Consider the following 12,439-nt stretch of genomic DNA (forward strand, 5'->3'; position numbering starts at 1 on the left):
GGAGAGAGGTAGGGTGAGGGTAGGAGGGGGGGTAAGTTGGGAGGGGGAGAGGTGGTTGAAAAGGAGGGGTGGAGTGAGTGATTGGAAAGGTGGTGGGAAGCGGGGGGGGGGGGGGGGGGGGGTAATAAAAGGGAGATGTTAGAAAGAAGACGAAGCAGAGAATAACTTTAAATCAACCAATCAAAATTGAACCTGGGGGCAATACGGGGGGAATTCTGTTTTGATGGATTCAATATAAATCACCATTCTCTGTGTGTGTGTGTGGGTTCATGCGTGTGTGTGTGTTTGCCTGCAGTGTCTCCTGTTCCTGATTAAAGATTAGGACCAGTGATCTCAGCCTGGCTTTGGTATTGAGTTCCAAGAGTTCCATCATCAGATACGAATAAAATGATCAGGCCATAAGCCTGACTGACCTCCATAATAAATCAGCAGCACGCTCCACCAATTTATCCACTCAACCCCTCTCCCTCTACCCTTTCCTCCATCCCTTTCACTCTCACCGCTGCTCAGGCACAGAGGTTCTGTGTACTTTCATTCAAAATGCTTTACACTTTTCAAGGTCGACAAAGCATTAAAACAAAGACCTAGCCAATTTACATTCTACAAGAGAACTAGGGGACCTAGCATTTTTATACTGAGTGTGTCTGAGAGTCTGTGTGCATCTACCTTTCCTCAAAGTCCGTCTGCAAGTGACCACCTTGCCACTCAGATATAAACACACACAGACCATCGCACGCGTATCACACACAGATGGACGCTCTCCTACAGACACATGGACAGACACTCTAATTTGCCCTCTCTCGATTCCCAAATCCCCCCCCCCCCCAGCACGCTCCACCAATTTATCCACTCAACCCCTCTCCCTCTACCCTTTCCTCCATCCCTTTCACTCTCACCGCTGCTCAGGCACAGAGGTTCTGTGTACTTTCATTCAAAATGCTTTACACTTTTCAAGGTCGACAAAGCATTAAAACAAAGACCTAGCCAATTTACATTCTACAAGAGAACTAGGGGACCTAGCATTTTTATACTGAGTGTGTCTGAGAGTCTGTGTGCATCTACCTTTCCTCAAAGTCCGTCTGCAAGTGACCACCTTGCCACTCAGATATAAACACACACAGACCATCGCACGCGTATCACACACAGATGGACGCTCTCCTACAGACACATTGACAGACACTCTAATTTGCCCTCTCTCGATTCCCAAATCCCCCCCCCCCCCAGCACGCTCCACCAATTTATCCACTCAACCCCTCTCCCTCTACCCTTTCCTCCATCCCTTTCACTCTCACCGCTGCTCAGGCACAGAGGTTCTGTGTACTTTCATTCAAAATGCTTTACACTTTTCAAGGTCGACAAAGCATTAAAACAAAGACCTAGCCAATTTACATTCTACAAGAGAACTAGGGGACCTAGCATTTTTATATTGAGTGTGTCTGAGAGTCTGTGTGCATCTACCTTTCCTCAAAGTCCGTCTGCAAGTGACCACCTTGCCACTCAGATATAAACACACACAGACCATCGCACGCGTATCACACACAGATGGACGCTCTCCTACAGACACATGGACAGACACTCTAATTTGCCCTCTCTCGATTCCCAAATCCCCCCCCCCCCCCCCAACACAGGTGCATTGAACATTACACTGCACACACAATATATTCCAATACAGAGCATGGAGCCAGACTGGCGACATCTTCTCTCTGTTCCTGAGACCAATGGTCGGTTACTGTCTATTAGACAGAGTAGCTGTAAGGATCCAGATGCTCTTTCAGAGAGCCGAAAACAGCTCCACTTTAGCATCTCCTCCTCTCGGTCTCATGTGCGACTAATCATACTAATAACACGCTAACACTAATGCTGTGCAGAGAGCCCACCAGACCTGGCCATTAATCAGTGTGTGTGTGTGTGTGCAGGCGCACACTGCAGGAGCACCTGTGTCCATTAGCCACTGTCGGCGCCTCGAATTCTCCATTTTGAGGCCTGGCTTCAAACAAGTCATTAGGAACAGGGCAGGGGTGCTTGCAGGTGCAACTGTAATGGACGTTATACATCTCACACTGAAGAGGGGCATAACTTACCCCACCTGCCATCCTGCCTCCCGTGGAGATGACTCGTAATAATGGAGCGAAGGAGGGGGGCCCGGTGTGAAAAGGTGTATGTGTGGGGGGAGGGGCATCTGTAGCGGCTCCTACTTATAGGATATTTATGAGAAAACTAAAAGACGCACGCGATAGAGAGGAGTGACAATACCCTGATTAAAGACTTGCGCCACAGGACACGCAGAGAATGGAACGAGAGTCCTTTAGAGACACTGTGAAGGCGTGGTTTGAGAATCACAGTAACGCACTATACGATTGGATCCCAGATAAGAAAAGGGAGACCGAGAAATGAGATGAAGACCAACACACAGAGAAAGTGTGGTTTGCGAAAGAGCGAGACGGAGCGAGAAAGAGTGGGAGAAACCCGAGAGAAAGACAGAACTAAAAAGAGAGTGTGAGAGTAAACCTGCTAGCTCAGCTGTGGTGCACTGCACACCCACACACTCGTACAATAACACACTGACCGCACACAAGACAAACCCCTCACACTGCAATACTCAACTATGTATGAGGGGAAACCGAGAACAGCTGCAGAAAACGCGGGACTTTTACATGACTTCACTAAAGCAATGCATACAATAAAAGGAAACTACAAAGTACACAAACACCCATGTATTTGTATAGCATAAATGCACCAATCTGCCCTTCGGCTTCTAGTCTACCAAAGAAACGCTGGCAATCATTTTACCGGTAACTACTTCAAAGTGCTGCCAACAACCAAGGGGTCAATTGCTTGAACATGCCTTTTTGGCATTCCCTGTGGGAAACCAGTCTCTCTCTGAAACAAACTGAGCAATTAGAACCACAACAAGGGAGATAAGAGCACAAAAAATGAGGCTAACCCAGTTTATTACCAAATACACTCTCACAAGCCGCTGCGTGCCGAGGGTTTTAACTCGACACAGCCTGCTCTGTGACGCAGATACCCGAAAGAGTGACTCTTATTAAAAGGATGATTCATGGTACTTTACTCATGTCTCAGCAACTCTATCCCCGCTTTCCTTCCCCTCTCATTCGCGGTTATGATCGTATTATGTGACGATAAGTGTATCCCCTTATTCAATATGATAACACTGCGTCTCGACAGACTTCATTAACACGTAGGCCGTGCTGATTTGACACCAGCTCTTCCCTATTTAATACTCAACCCGTCACAGATGTCAGACTCCAGTTTTCCCCAACACGAAAAACATCAAAGCACCCTGTAAAAGCGCATAGGGGATGAGGGGGGGAAATAAGAGTGACCAAAACGGAATAATATTATTCTCTCGTCCGATATTGACCTCAGCTGAACTACGGTGGGAGGTGATTTCAGGCAGAGATGACGCGCGAGCATTCAACAGGGTCATTCAACTTTCACAAGACCCTCCAATACTGCTTTCCAATGGAAGGTTACGTGTAAAACATTGTATAGTATTGCTTGATAAATAGGGGAATGCGTTGCATTGTCAACATCTGCAAACGTCCAATATAGATACAGTTGATCACAATGCTGCTGGGGCCAAGTGGAAAATGCGAACGGAAGAGACAAAGATCGGCATCTGTGTTTCAAGGCTGAACATATGACACGAGGCAAGTCATAGTGAAACTGTCAGTCATTGGGACTGGTCCCTATCAGACACAGGTCTCAGAAGGGAAGAGACAAGAGAACAATGATAAACAACAGAAACCAAGTGCACTCCCAGCACAGAGAGAGGGGAGAAGGAGACATGGTGTAAAGTCCCCTCATTTTCATACGAACAGTATGTTTTTGATCAACCACCTTATTGTGTGCGCTGACTTGACTAAGTCTCTCTGGATGAATGCAGGGATTTTTCTGCTATTGAAATCCTTGGGCGGGCCGCCTAAGCGTTTTTTCTGGTCGCCTAATTATCAGGATGGATAAGCGCTTTCAGTGTCAACTTAATCGACTAAAACCCAGATATAACGAATGTAGAGAAGATAACGGACCTGTATATTTATTTATTTATTATATAATCTTTGAGAACTAACAACCGCCAAAATAAAAGTCAGGGAGAATTGAAAGATCCCCAAAGAATGATTTTAGCAGTATACATTTTATTATTATGTTTGAGCAAAAGAACATAGCATTAGCCATCGCAAAATGCATAGAATTGGACAAAATTTGCTTTAAAACTGCAACCTTTTCTCTTAACTGCATGTCAACTTGTTTAGAATTGCAGGATTCTTTTTTTTATTTTTTTATTACAAAAAATGCTTAGCTCCATGGAGAAATGTGTAGACGTAGGAATGTAGGAAATTTGCTTCAAAATGCCAAAGTCTCTACACTGCCAAGACGGGGCCTCAAAAATTCGCTTTAAAACTGCGCCCCTGCCACACCCACCACCTAAACCCATTTTTGATCAAGAAGAAGACCCTAGAATGACTAAAATATAAAATAGTGATTAATCATATTATTAATTACATCTCAGACCCATGCCCTCCATTGAGCTGCAGGATTGGACTAAACGCCTGCCTGCCACTTCCTTCCCGTGTCTCGGCCAATGAGTGCAGGTTCCGTCTGTCATGATTTCATTGGTTGTTGATGGATCATATAAGACAAGGAGGACATATGGCCAACCTTGTCACATTAACACACATCCTGCATCCCAAATGGCACCCTATTCTATATATTGTGCACTACTTTTGACCAGAGCCCAATGTGCCCTGGTCAAAGGTAGTCAACAATATAGGGAATAGGGTGCATTGGGACCCATCCACAGAACATGTTACAGATGCAGTTTCCGTGCATCAACCCTTCCATGAAAGCGCCTCCAGGCAAATCAAGCACATTGTTTTTATTAAAGAGGAATTAGAATGCCTTTTAGCAGCCGTGACGCAGGGTAGGAGATAAATGGGATGCCGCCAACGCTTCCCGGTGAAAAATGAGGAACATTAAAACGTTACTGGAATGTTTTTTCATCCGGAATGAGAGGTGAATCATTCGGTTTCAGGAGCGATTTCCGTCTGACAGTTGGTTTAATAAATTAAACATGGGAGATCATTTCCCATCAAAGGATAGAGGACAGATGAGTGGGGATGGATGGGAGCGGAGGGGTGGATGAGAGGAGTGGTAGGAGGGAGGCCCGCCTCTGTCGTTTTCTCTCAAGCAGACAGAAATGGCATGGTGCGAGTAAAAGTGGAGTCCCTTTGTTTGACTGCCATCAACTCAACTAATGAACTCCCATGCATTACAGATAATTACATTACAGACATTAAACTCCATCAACTCTAAAACAAATCAAGAGCCACTTAATGGGAAGTCACAACCCATTAATTCATTAGGCAAGACTACTTTCCATTACAAAGGACGCCAATGGACCAGAACCACCCAATCAAACATTCAACAGACAAGAAGCTCTCTCAATGTCTCTTTCTCTGCAATAGTCTTCAGCCAATCAGACAATGGTATCCTGTAGTTTAGTCTACTGTAATCTACAGTGAAGTCTATGGCAGATACAGTCAGTCTTGGCCTGACGTTTACTACTTACTGTCTACGCTGTTTGTCCTTTGACTGACCATGCTTCCTAATCCCAGCCACTACGCTGCTGCTGTCCAGTCCGTCAACCCGCAGAGCTCCAGTCCCAGGGAGAGGAATAGCTCTCTACCACACCCAGATTACAGTAGTCTAATCCTAAACTCATTTGGGCCAGGGAGTCAGGGACCACAGATTACACCCCAGTAATGACACAGCCAGTCATGTTCCATTGGCTCTAGCTGAGGGGATGTGTTGAGGAATAGGGAGGAATGACTTATCCGAACCATCCCCCAACCTGGTATCTGTCATCACCATACCACCTGGCTGGAGAAGCAACCCCCACTCAACAACCTGCTGCCAAGGAATGTAGAGAGGAGTGTGTGTGTGCATGTATAATAAGCATCCCTTACCCTGTGAGTAGAGCAGAATCTGCATCTCCAGCAGGGTACAGTTGAAGAGCTGCACCAGGTTCTCTACCCCCAGCAGAGTGAAGGTCTGGCCCAGAGGGAAGTCAGCCAGAGGCAGCTCCCCAGGCCCAGGACGCTGACACACGATGGGCTCGTACACCCCGTGGAACTTCAGCGAGCGCCCCGGAGGGGGCAGGGGCACCTCGTACAGGATGTTGTGCACGTAGCTCTCTAGGGGGAGGGGCGGGGGCGAGGCGGCCGTGACGGCCCGGTGCATCTGGGACAGGAAACGGAGGCAGCCGTGCATGAAGGGCATGGGCGTGATCAGACACAACGCCTTGGAGACGTAGAGCGTGTCCCGCGACGCGTCGTAGCCGCCGCACGCCGCCGACCGGCACGAGGATGAAGATGGAGAATCTGCTTCGTCGAGGCTGCTAGCCAGAGAGTCCATACTGGAGGAGGAAGAAGAGGAGGGGGTGGCGGAGGAAGGGTTCTCTGCCTGGTGCATCTGGTAGAGGGTCTGCATGGCCGAGCAGATCTGAGGCGACGTCACCTCCTCGTAGAAGGTGTGGACGAAGCCGTAGGTGCGAGAGCCGTCCTCCCGCGTGATCAGGAAGGAGTGGAACTGAGGCTCGCGGCTGTCTGCCTGTGTCCTGAACGACAGGCCTTTGGGCATACAGAGCTACGGAGAGAGAGAGAGGGAAGGGAGAGAGACAATAATGATGATTATTAATGTGGTGTTAATAACTGACATAGTTGACAGAACCAACGCAGAGGCCTTACATCAGAAACTACTGAGACTGCATGTACAGTCTGTGTGGGTATGTGTACATCTACATTCATGTGTATGTGAGTCGCATCCCTAATCAAGTCAGCATAATCTGCTTTGATAGCAGCCCAGTCAGCAACACAGCAGCCAGCATGAAATAAAAGATGGTTGATTATCTCCATTATGTTGATTTGCAGAGCTGAGCTGAATACAAAATGAATCATAACACACACACAAACTAACCCATGTCGCTGACACAGATAAACAAGCAAACAGGAACAGCCCTGTAGTTGGCCAATGTTCTGTTCGGAATAGATTATAAGAGTGGTGAGTGAATCATGGTTTCAACTGATCACTACTGACAAGATAATAACTCCCACACCACCTCGATCTGTCTGTTCTGTGTGGAAACCGAGATCCGAAATGCTGCATTTTCTACCCCAGAAATGAGATTCTCTACGCTTCCAAATCAAATCCTTCTCTCCCAAAAAATATCATGAAACCATACGGATCAAGGAGAGAATATTCCTCCCTGGAAAGGAAGGAGTTGAAACCTGTTGAAGATGACAAAGGGATTCTAATATCCCTTTGCAACAATTGGGCCCATCTGTGCTCATGAGCAACATCCCATTAACCTGCACATGTCCACCTACCGAAGGTTGAAACCGGGGAAACATCAATATCGACAGGCAATCATCAGTACAACTCTGCAGTCATGTTGGAGAACATTTCCCTAAACCAACACTGCTCGGAAACACATTATACAGTATCAACAACTCAACACTGTCTGACATATTGCGTAGATATACAAGTGACTCCATCTAATCCCATTGACACACTTCCATTGAAGTCTCCCTCAAAACTCTCTTCCTGTTCTAACAAAAGGGAGCAGACACTGTCGACTGTTTACAGTGAAGGCTCCAGGCTTAAATGTCATCCCGTCCTCCTGTCAACCGTAACGGTGTCTGGGGCCATCAACCTGGGCCTCAGCTCTGTCGTTAGGCTCAAAATGACTTCCGATAGACATTTCGGAAGTCCTAGCAGAACATTTCACAGTGTTCATGGATAATCCTAGGTAATGTTCCCACCTGTTAAACTATCCCCTTATTCCGGCACGGACACGGGAATTGTGGGGGTTCTGGGTGAGTGACGCACTGATGATTATGAAGCAATAAGCTCTCTCTCTCACACACACACACACACACACACTCATGCATATCCTTGGGAACACTCTCACACACACACCTGACTCAGGGCCCGATTAACAAGAAAATCTAATTAGTGCCAACAGCAGACAGACAGAAAGACAGACAGACAGAAAGAGAGACAGACAGACAGAAAGAAAGACAGAAAGAGAGACAGAAAGAGAGACAGACAGACAGACAGAGACAGAGACAGAGACAGAGACAGAGACAGAGACAGAGACAGACACAGAGACAGACACAGAGACAGACACAGAGACAGACACAGAGACAGACACAGAGACAGACACAGAGACAGACACAGAGACAGACACAGACACAGACACAGACACAGACACAGAGACAGACACAGAGAGACACAGAGAGACACAGAGAGACACAGACAGAGACAGACAGAGACAGAGACAGACAGAGACAGACAGAGACAGACAGAGACAGACAGAGACAGACAGAGACAGACAGAGACAGACAGAGACAGACAGAGACAGACAGAGACAGACAGAGACAGACGGAGACAGACAGAGACAGACAGAGGGAGAGATAAATAAATAAATAAATAAATAAATAAATAATAATCATGGGGGGATTTATGAGAAAAGGATTGGGATGTGAAAAGCAATCATCAGAAGGGCTTGGTTGCTAGGCCCAAAGGTGCAGGAAGCGTGATTCCACTAAGGTCACCCTATGGGTAGAGAGGGTAGAGATGAGAGAGGAGGGGAATGAAGGGAGAATTGGAAATTGGATATGGATGGTGAGCGAGATGGAGATACTATAGATGTAAATAAAGGGGGTTAGGTTGAGGCAAGCAGGGAGAGGGCTGAGATTCATAATGGTTCTGCCATCGGAGCCTTCATAGGTGCACTTCAGACCTGGAACTGCTTGGAACACACCGCCCAATGGGCCGTCGTTTCCGTGCCGACGGAAGCGGAGAACCCGGTGTTAATAATGCAGCGGTTCTGATGCCAGTGTGTGACGTAATGGCCAACGCCAACGGAAAAACAGTGACCTTGCATCACGAGAGGCAGCGGTCAGCCGACACCCAGCGCTTCCAGAACCTTCTCTACAGGGACTTGAGGGACAGGTATCGATGTCAGCTACCTCTACTGGGGCTCAATATGCTGGGCTAGGCAAACACACACACACACACACACCACAAACATATGATCCCTCAACCATTTACACGTCAGTGGACCCAGATCATTGAGCGACAGGTCAGCGTGACCTTTGGCACTCCCTTCCATGACAGGTCTTGAGTGATTCAATACACGATGAATGTAGTCTTCTGGTTTATCATTTCCTGCAGTGTACGGGTTATTTAAGCAATAAGGCCCGAGGAGGTGTGGTATATGGCCAATATACCGCGGCTAAGGGCTGTTCTTAGGCACGACGCAACGCCTGGACACAGCCCTGAGTAGTGGTATATTGGCCATATATCACAAACCCCCGAGGAGACTTACTGTTGTTATAAACTGGTTACCAATGTAATTAGAGCAGTAAAAATACATGTTTTGTCATGCCCGTGGTATACGGTCTGATATATCATGGCTTTCAGCCAAATCATAATTCAGGGCTCAAACCACCCAGTTTATAAAATCCAATAAAGCACAAATACAATTGCATCATCACCATCTTAACGTTTCCCTTTTTTTGTCATGAATGCAGATATTTGACAATATAAAGATTTGTCTTATCAGATATTCCCTCCCCTAAAGTTACTTTCCACCCTGGCACGCTTCCCCTCCCCTCATCCCGACAACACGAAACAACTCAATTTAAACCCAAACTGCAGCAAAGCAGCCACAGTCCATGTAGCGCAGCCTGCAACCCCCCCCCCCCCCCCCTCTGGGTAAATCCATAGAGACAGAAGGGATTTGGTGCCGTCGCCCCATTACCCAGGATACCCTCGAGAGAAGGCACCACATTGTGTCTTAATCATGGGCCCCTCGACTCCAATGGTGTGTGTGTGTGTTGTTATTTCCTAAAGCGTTGGTTGGAATAATCCCAGCATGCCCTTCCTTTCCCCTGTAAACAATCTAAAAGGCCTTTCAGTGCCTAGTTGGGGTATTGTTACAGTCAATAGACCCCGGTTATCCTCCTTCAGTTCCCCAATAACATCCCTCCATCCATTCCTTCCTCCAACCCAGTTTGGTTCCCTGCTGGCCACTCGTTAGATAGAATAGAGTCTGTTTATTGTCCTTCTACTCCCCTCAGTCAGGGTTAAGTAGGTTACTTTCTAAATGTAATCCGTTACATTTAAAGTAAAGTAACCTTTGGGTTAAAACTCAGTAATGTAATCTGATTACTTTCACGTTTGATTACTTTCCCCTTAAGAGGCATTAGATGAAGACAAAATAATCCATCAAACACATATAGTGTGGTCTCTGACTTGTGGTCAGACTTGCTCATGTGGAACAAACTAAAACGCATCCTGTTTTTCAGAACGTCATTGAGAAAAGAGAAAAGTATCAATGTATTTTTTCACAAACATCCTTTCTGAATTTAAAACTAATCCAATAAGTAATCTAGTTGTTCAAAAGTATCTAATCTGATTACATTCTTTTTTTTGCCAGTTACATAACTGATTATAGTTACAGTTTTTCCGTAATCAGATTACATGTAACTGATTATAAGTTATCAGTTACCCCCCAAACCTGCCCTCATTTCTCCAATATGGTCCCTCCATCCATCCATTCACCACTCAAGTTTGGCTCAGAACTCAGCGATGGTTCACCCACCATGTTGACAGCATCCTGGTCGAAGGGGTTCCACTCCACGTTCTCAGGGTAGTGGGCCAGGACTTTAGACTTGAACGTCCTCTTCAGGGGGCTCTGCTCAAAGTTCTCCCCTAGAGAGGGAGAGAGAAAGAGAGAGAGAGAGGTCAAGTCTCTGGACAACCAAGTTGACTAACTAAAGATATTGGTGTGTGTCAAAGTGTGTGTGTGTGTGTGTGTGTGTGTGTGTGTGTGTGTGTGTGTGTGTGTGTGTGTGTGTGTGTGTGTGTGTGTGTGTGTGTGTGTGTATATATATATAAGAGGGGGATCAAAGATCATCATAAGGGAATACAAGGAGGAAGAAAACAAGAATGAGCACAGCTGTATGTTGCACAGCATTCTGGGATATCTCATAGTTGGAATTCCTATCTGTCAACAGATGTGCTACGAAGCTTTCCACTCCCCCTTCGCTCACACACACACACACACACACACACACACACACACACACACATACACACACACACACATACACACACACACACAAATAAATATTTCCCCTTGCCGGCCTTTCTTGTTCCGGTTCCCCTCACTTTGCCAGCCTCGTGTGTAAAACAGCAAGGTGTAGTGAACAAAACGGCATCCGGTTTGGAGCGAGCGGTCGCATTTGCATTCGCTCTGCAGGTAGTATAACTTTTCATTTCATTTTCATTACATTTCATTACATTTCATTATAGTACAACGGTTTAATTTGTCTAACCTTAGCAATTTCTTCTTAGCTAGCTACTTAGCCGTCTGTGTATAAAAGATAATTGCGTAATTATCGTATTCCGTCGTCTATCGTAGTCCACACTTATCTGCCCAGCAGCTAGCAAACGTCCACCGAATAGTAGTATAAACTTTTCATTACATTTCATTATAGTACAACGGTCTGATTTTCATTTTCACTACAGTACAACGGTTTGATTTGTTTGATCTTAGCTAGCTACATAGCCGTCTTTGCATCAAACATAATTGTGTAGTTATTGAGGTTCGCCAGCCAGCTATTTTCGCCCTAACGTAACGCAACGTAGCAAACACTGCTAGCTAGCCAGCTTGCCACCGAATAGCAGCATTGTAGAAACGAGTGCATTACAACGGAACGACTTGATCAGTGTAGTGTTGGCTGACTACACAGTTGTCTTTGCTATCTTTGATTTGTATTTGTTCGATCTTAGCTAGCTACTTAGCTGGCTCCATAGCCGTCTTTGTATCGGTGATACTTGTGTAGTTATCAAGGTTCGCTGAGGTTCGCTAGCCAGGTATTCTCGCCCTAACGTAACGTAACGTAGTCAACCCTGCTAACTAGCCAGCTAGCCACCGATTAGCAGCACGGTAGAAACGATTACATTACAACGGAACGACTTGACTTGTGTAGTGTTAGCTAGCTACATAGTTTTCTTTGCTATCTTTTTATCTAAGATAATTGTGTAGCTTTGAGTAATTATCGGTTAGCTAGCCAGCTATTTTTCGCCTGCCGCGCTGCCGTCCTCCTACCTAGCCAACACTGCTAGCTAGCCAACTTCTACCGAATAGCAGCACTGTAGAAACTTACACTACAACGGGACGACTTGATTAGCGTAGTGTTAGCTAGTTGTCTTTGCTGTCCTTGTATCCATGATAATTGTGTAGTTTAGAGAAATTTAGTGAAATTGTCGAGGTTACCTAGCCAGCTTCACTTTCAACAACGTAGCCACTGCTAGCCAGGCTACTTCACCAGCCAGCAGTACT

At 46.1% G+C, this 12,439-nt stretch overlaps 1 protein-coding gene across 8 annotated transcripts in view; it reads right to left on the reverse strand.

Annotated features, from left to right (window-relative positions):
- LOC129865233 (DENN domain-containing protein 5B-like) overlaps window positions 1-12,439 on the reverse strand; it is a 78,059-nt gene that overhangs the window by 22,515 nt on the left and 43,105 nt on the right. For all 8 annotated transcript variants that reach the window (XM_055937842.1, XM_055937837.1, XM_055937844.1 and 5 more), the window contains 2 exons: window positions 10,694-10,803; window positions 5,991-6,669 (listed from right to left, as the gene is read on the reverse strand). In XM_055937842.1, coding sequence (XP_055793817.1) covers window positions 5,991-6,669; window positions 10,694-10,803 — 789 coding nt within the window. The remainder of the gene's footprint in view (window positions 1-5,990; window positions 6,670-10,693; window positions 10,804-12,439) is intronic.

Source organism: Salvelinus fontinalis, chromosome 11 (genome assembly GCF_029448725.1).
Source record: "Salvelinus fontinalis isolate EN_2023a chromosome 11, ASM2944872v1, whole genome shotgun sequence".
Taxonomy (NCBI): Eukaryota; Metazoa; Chordata; class Actinopteri; order Salmoniformes; family Salmonidae; genus Salvelinus; species Salvelinus fontinalis.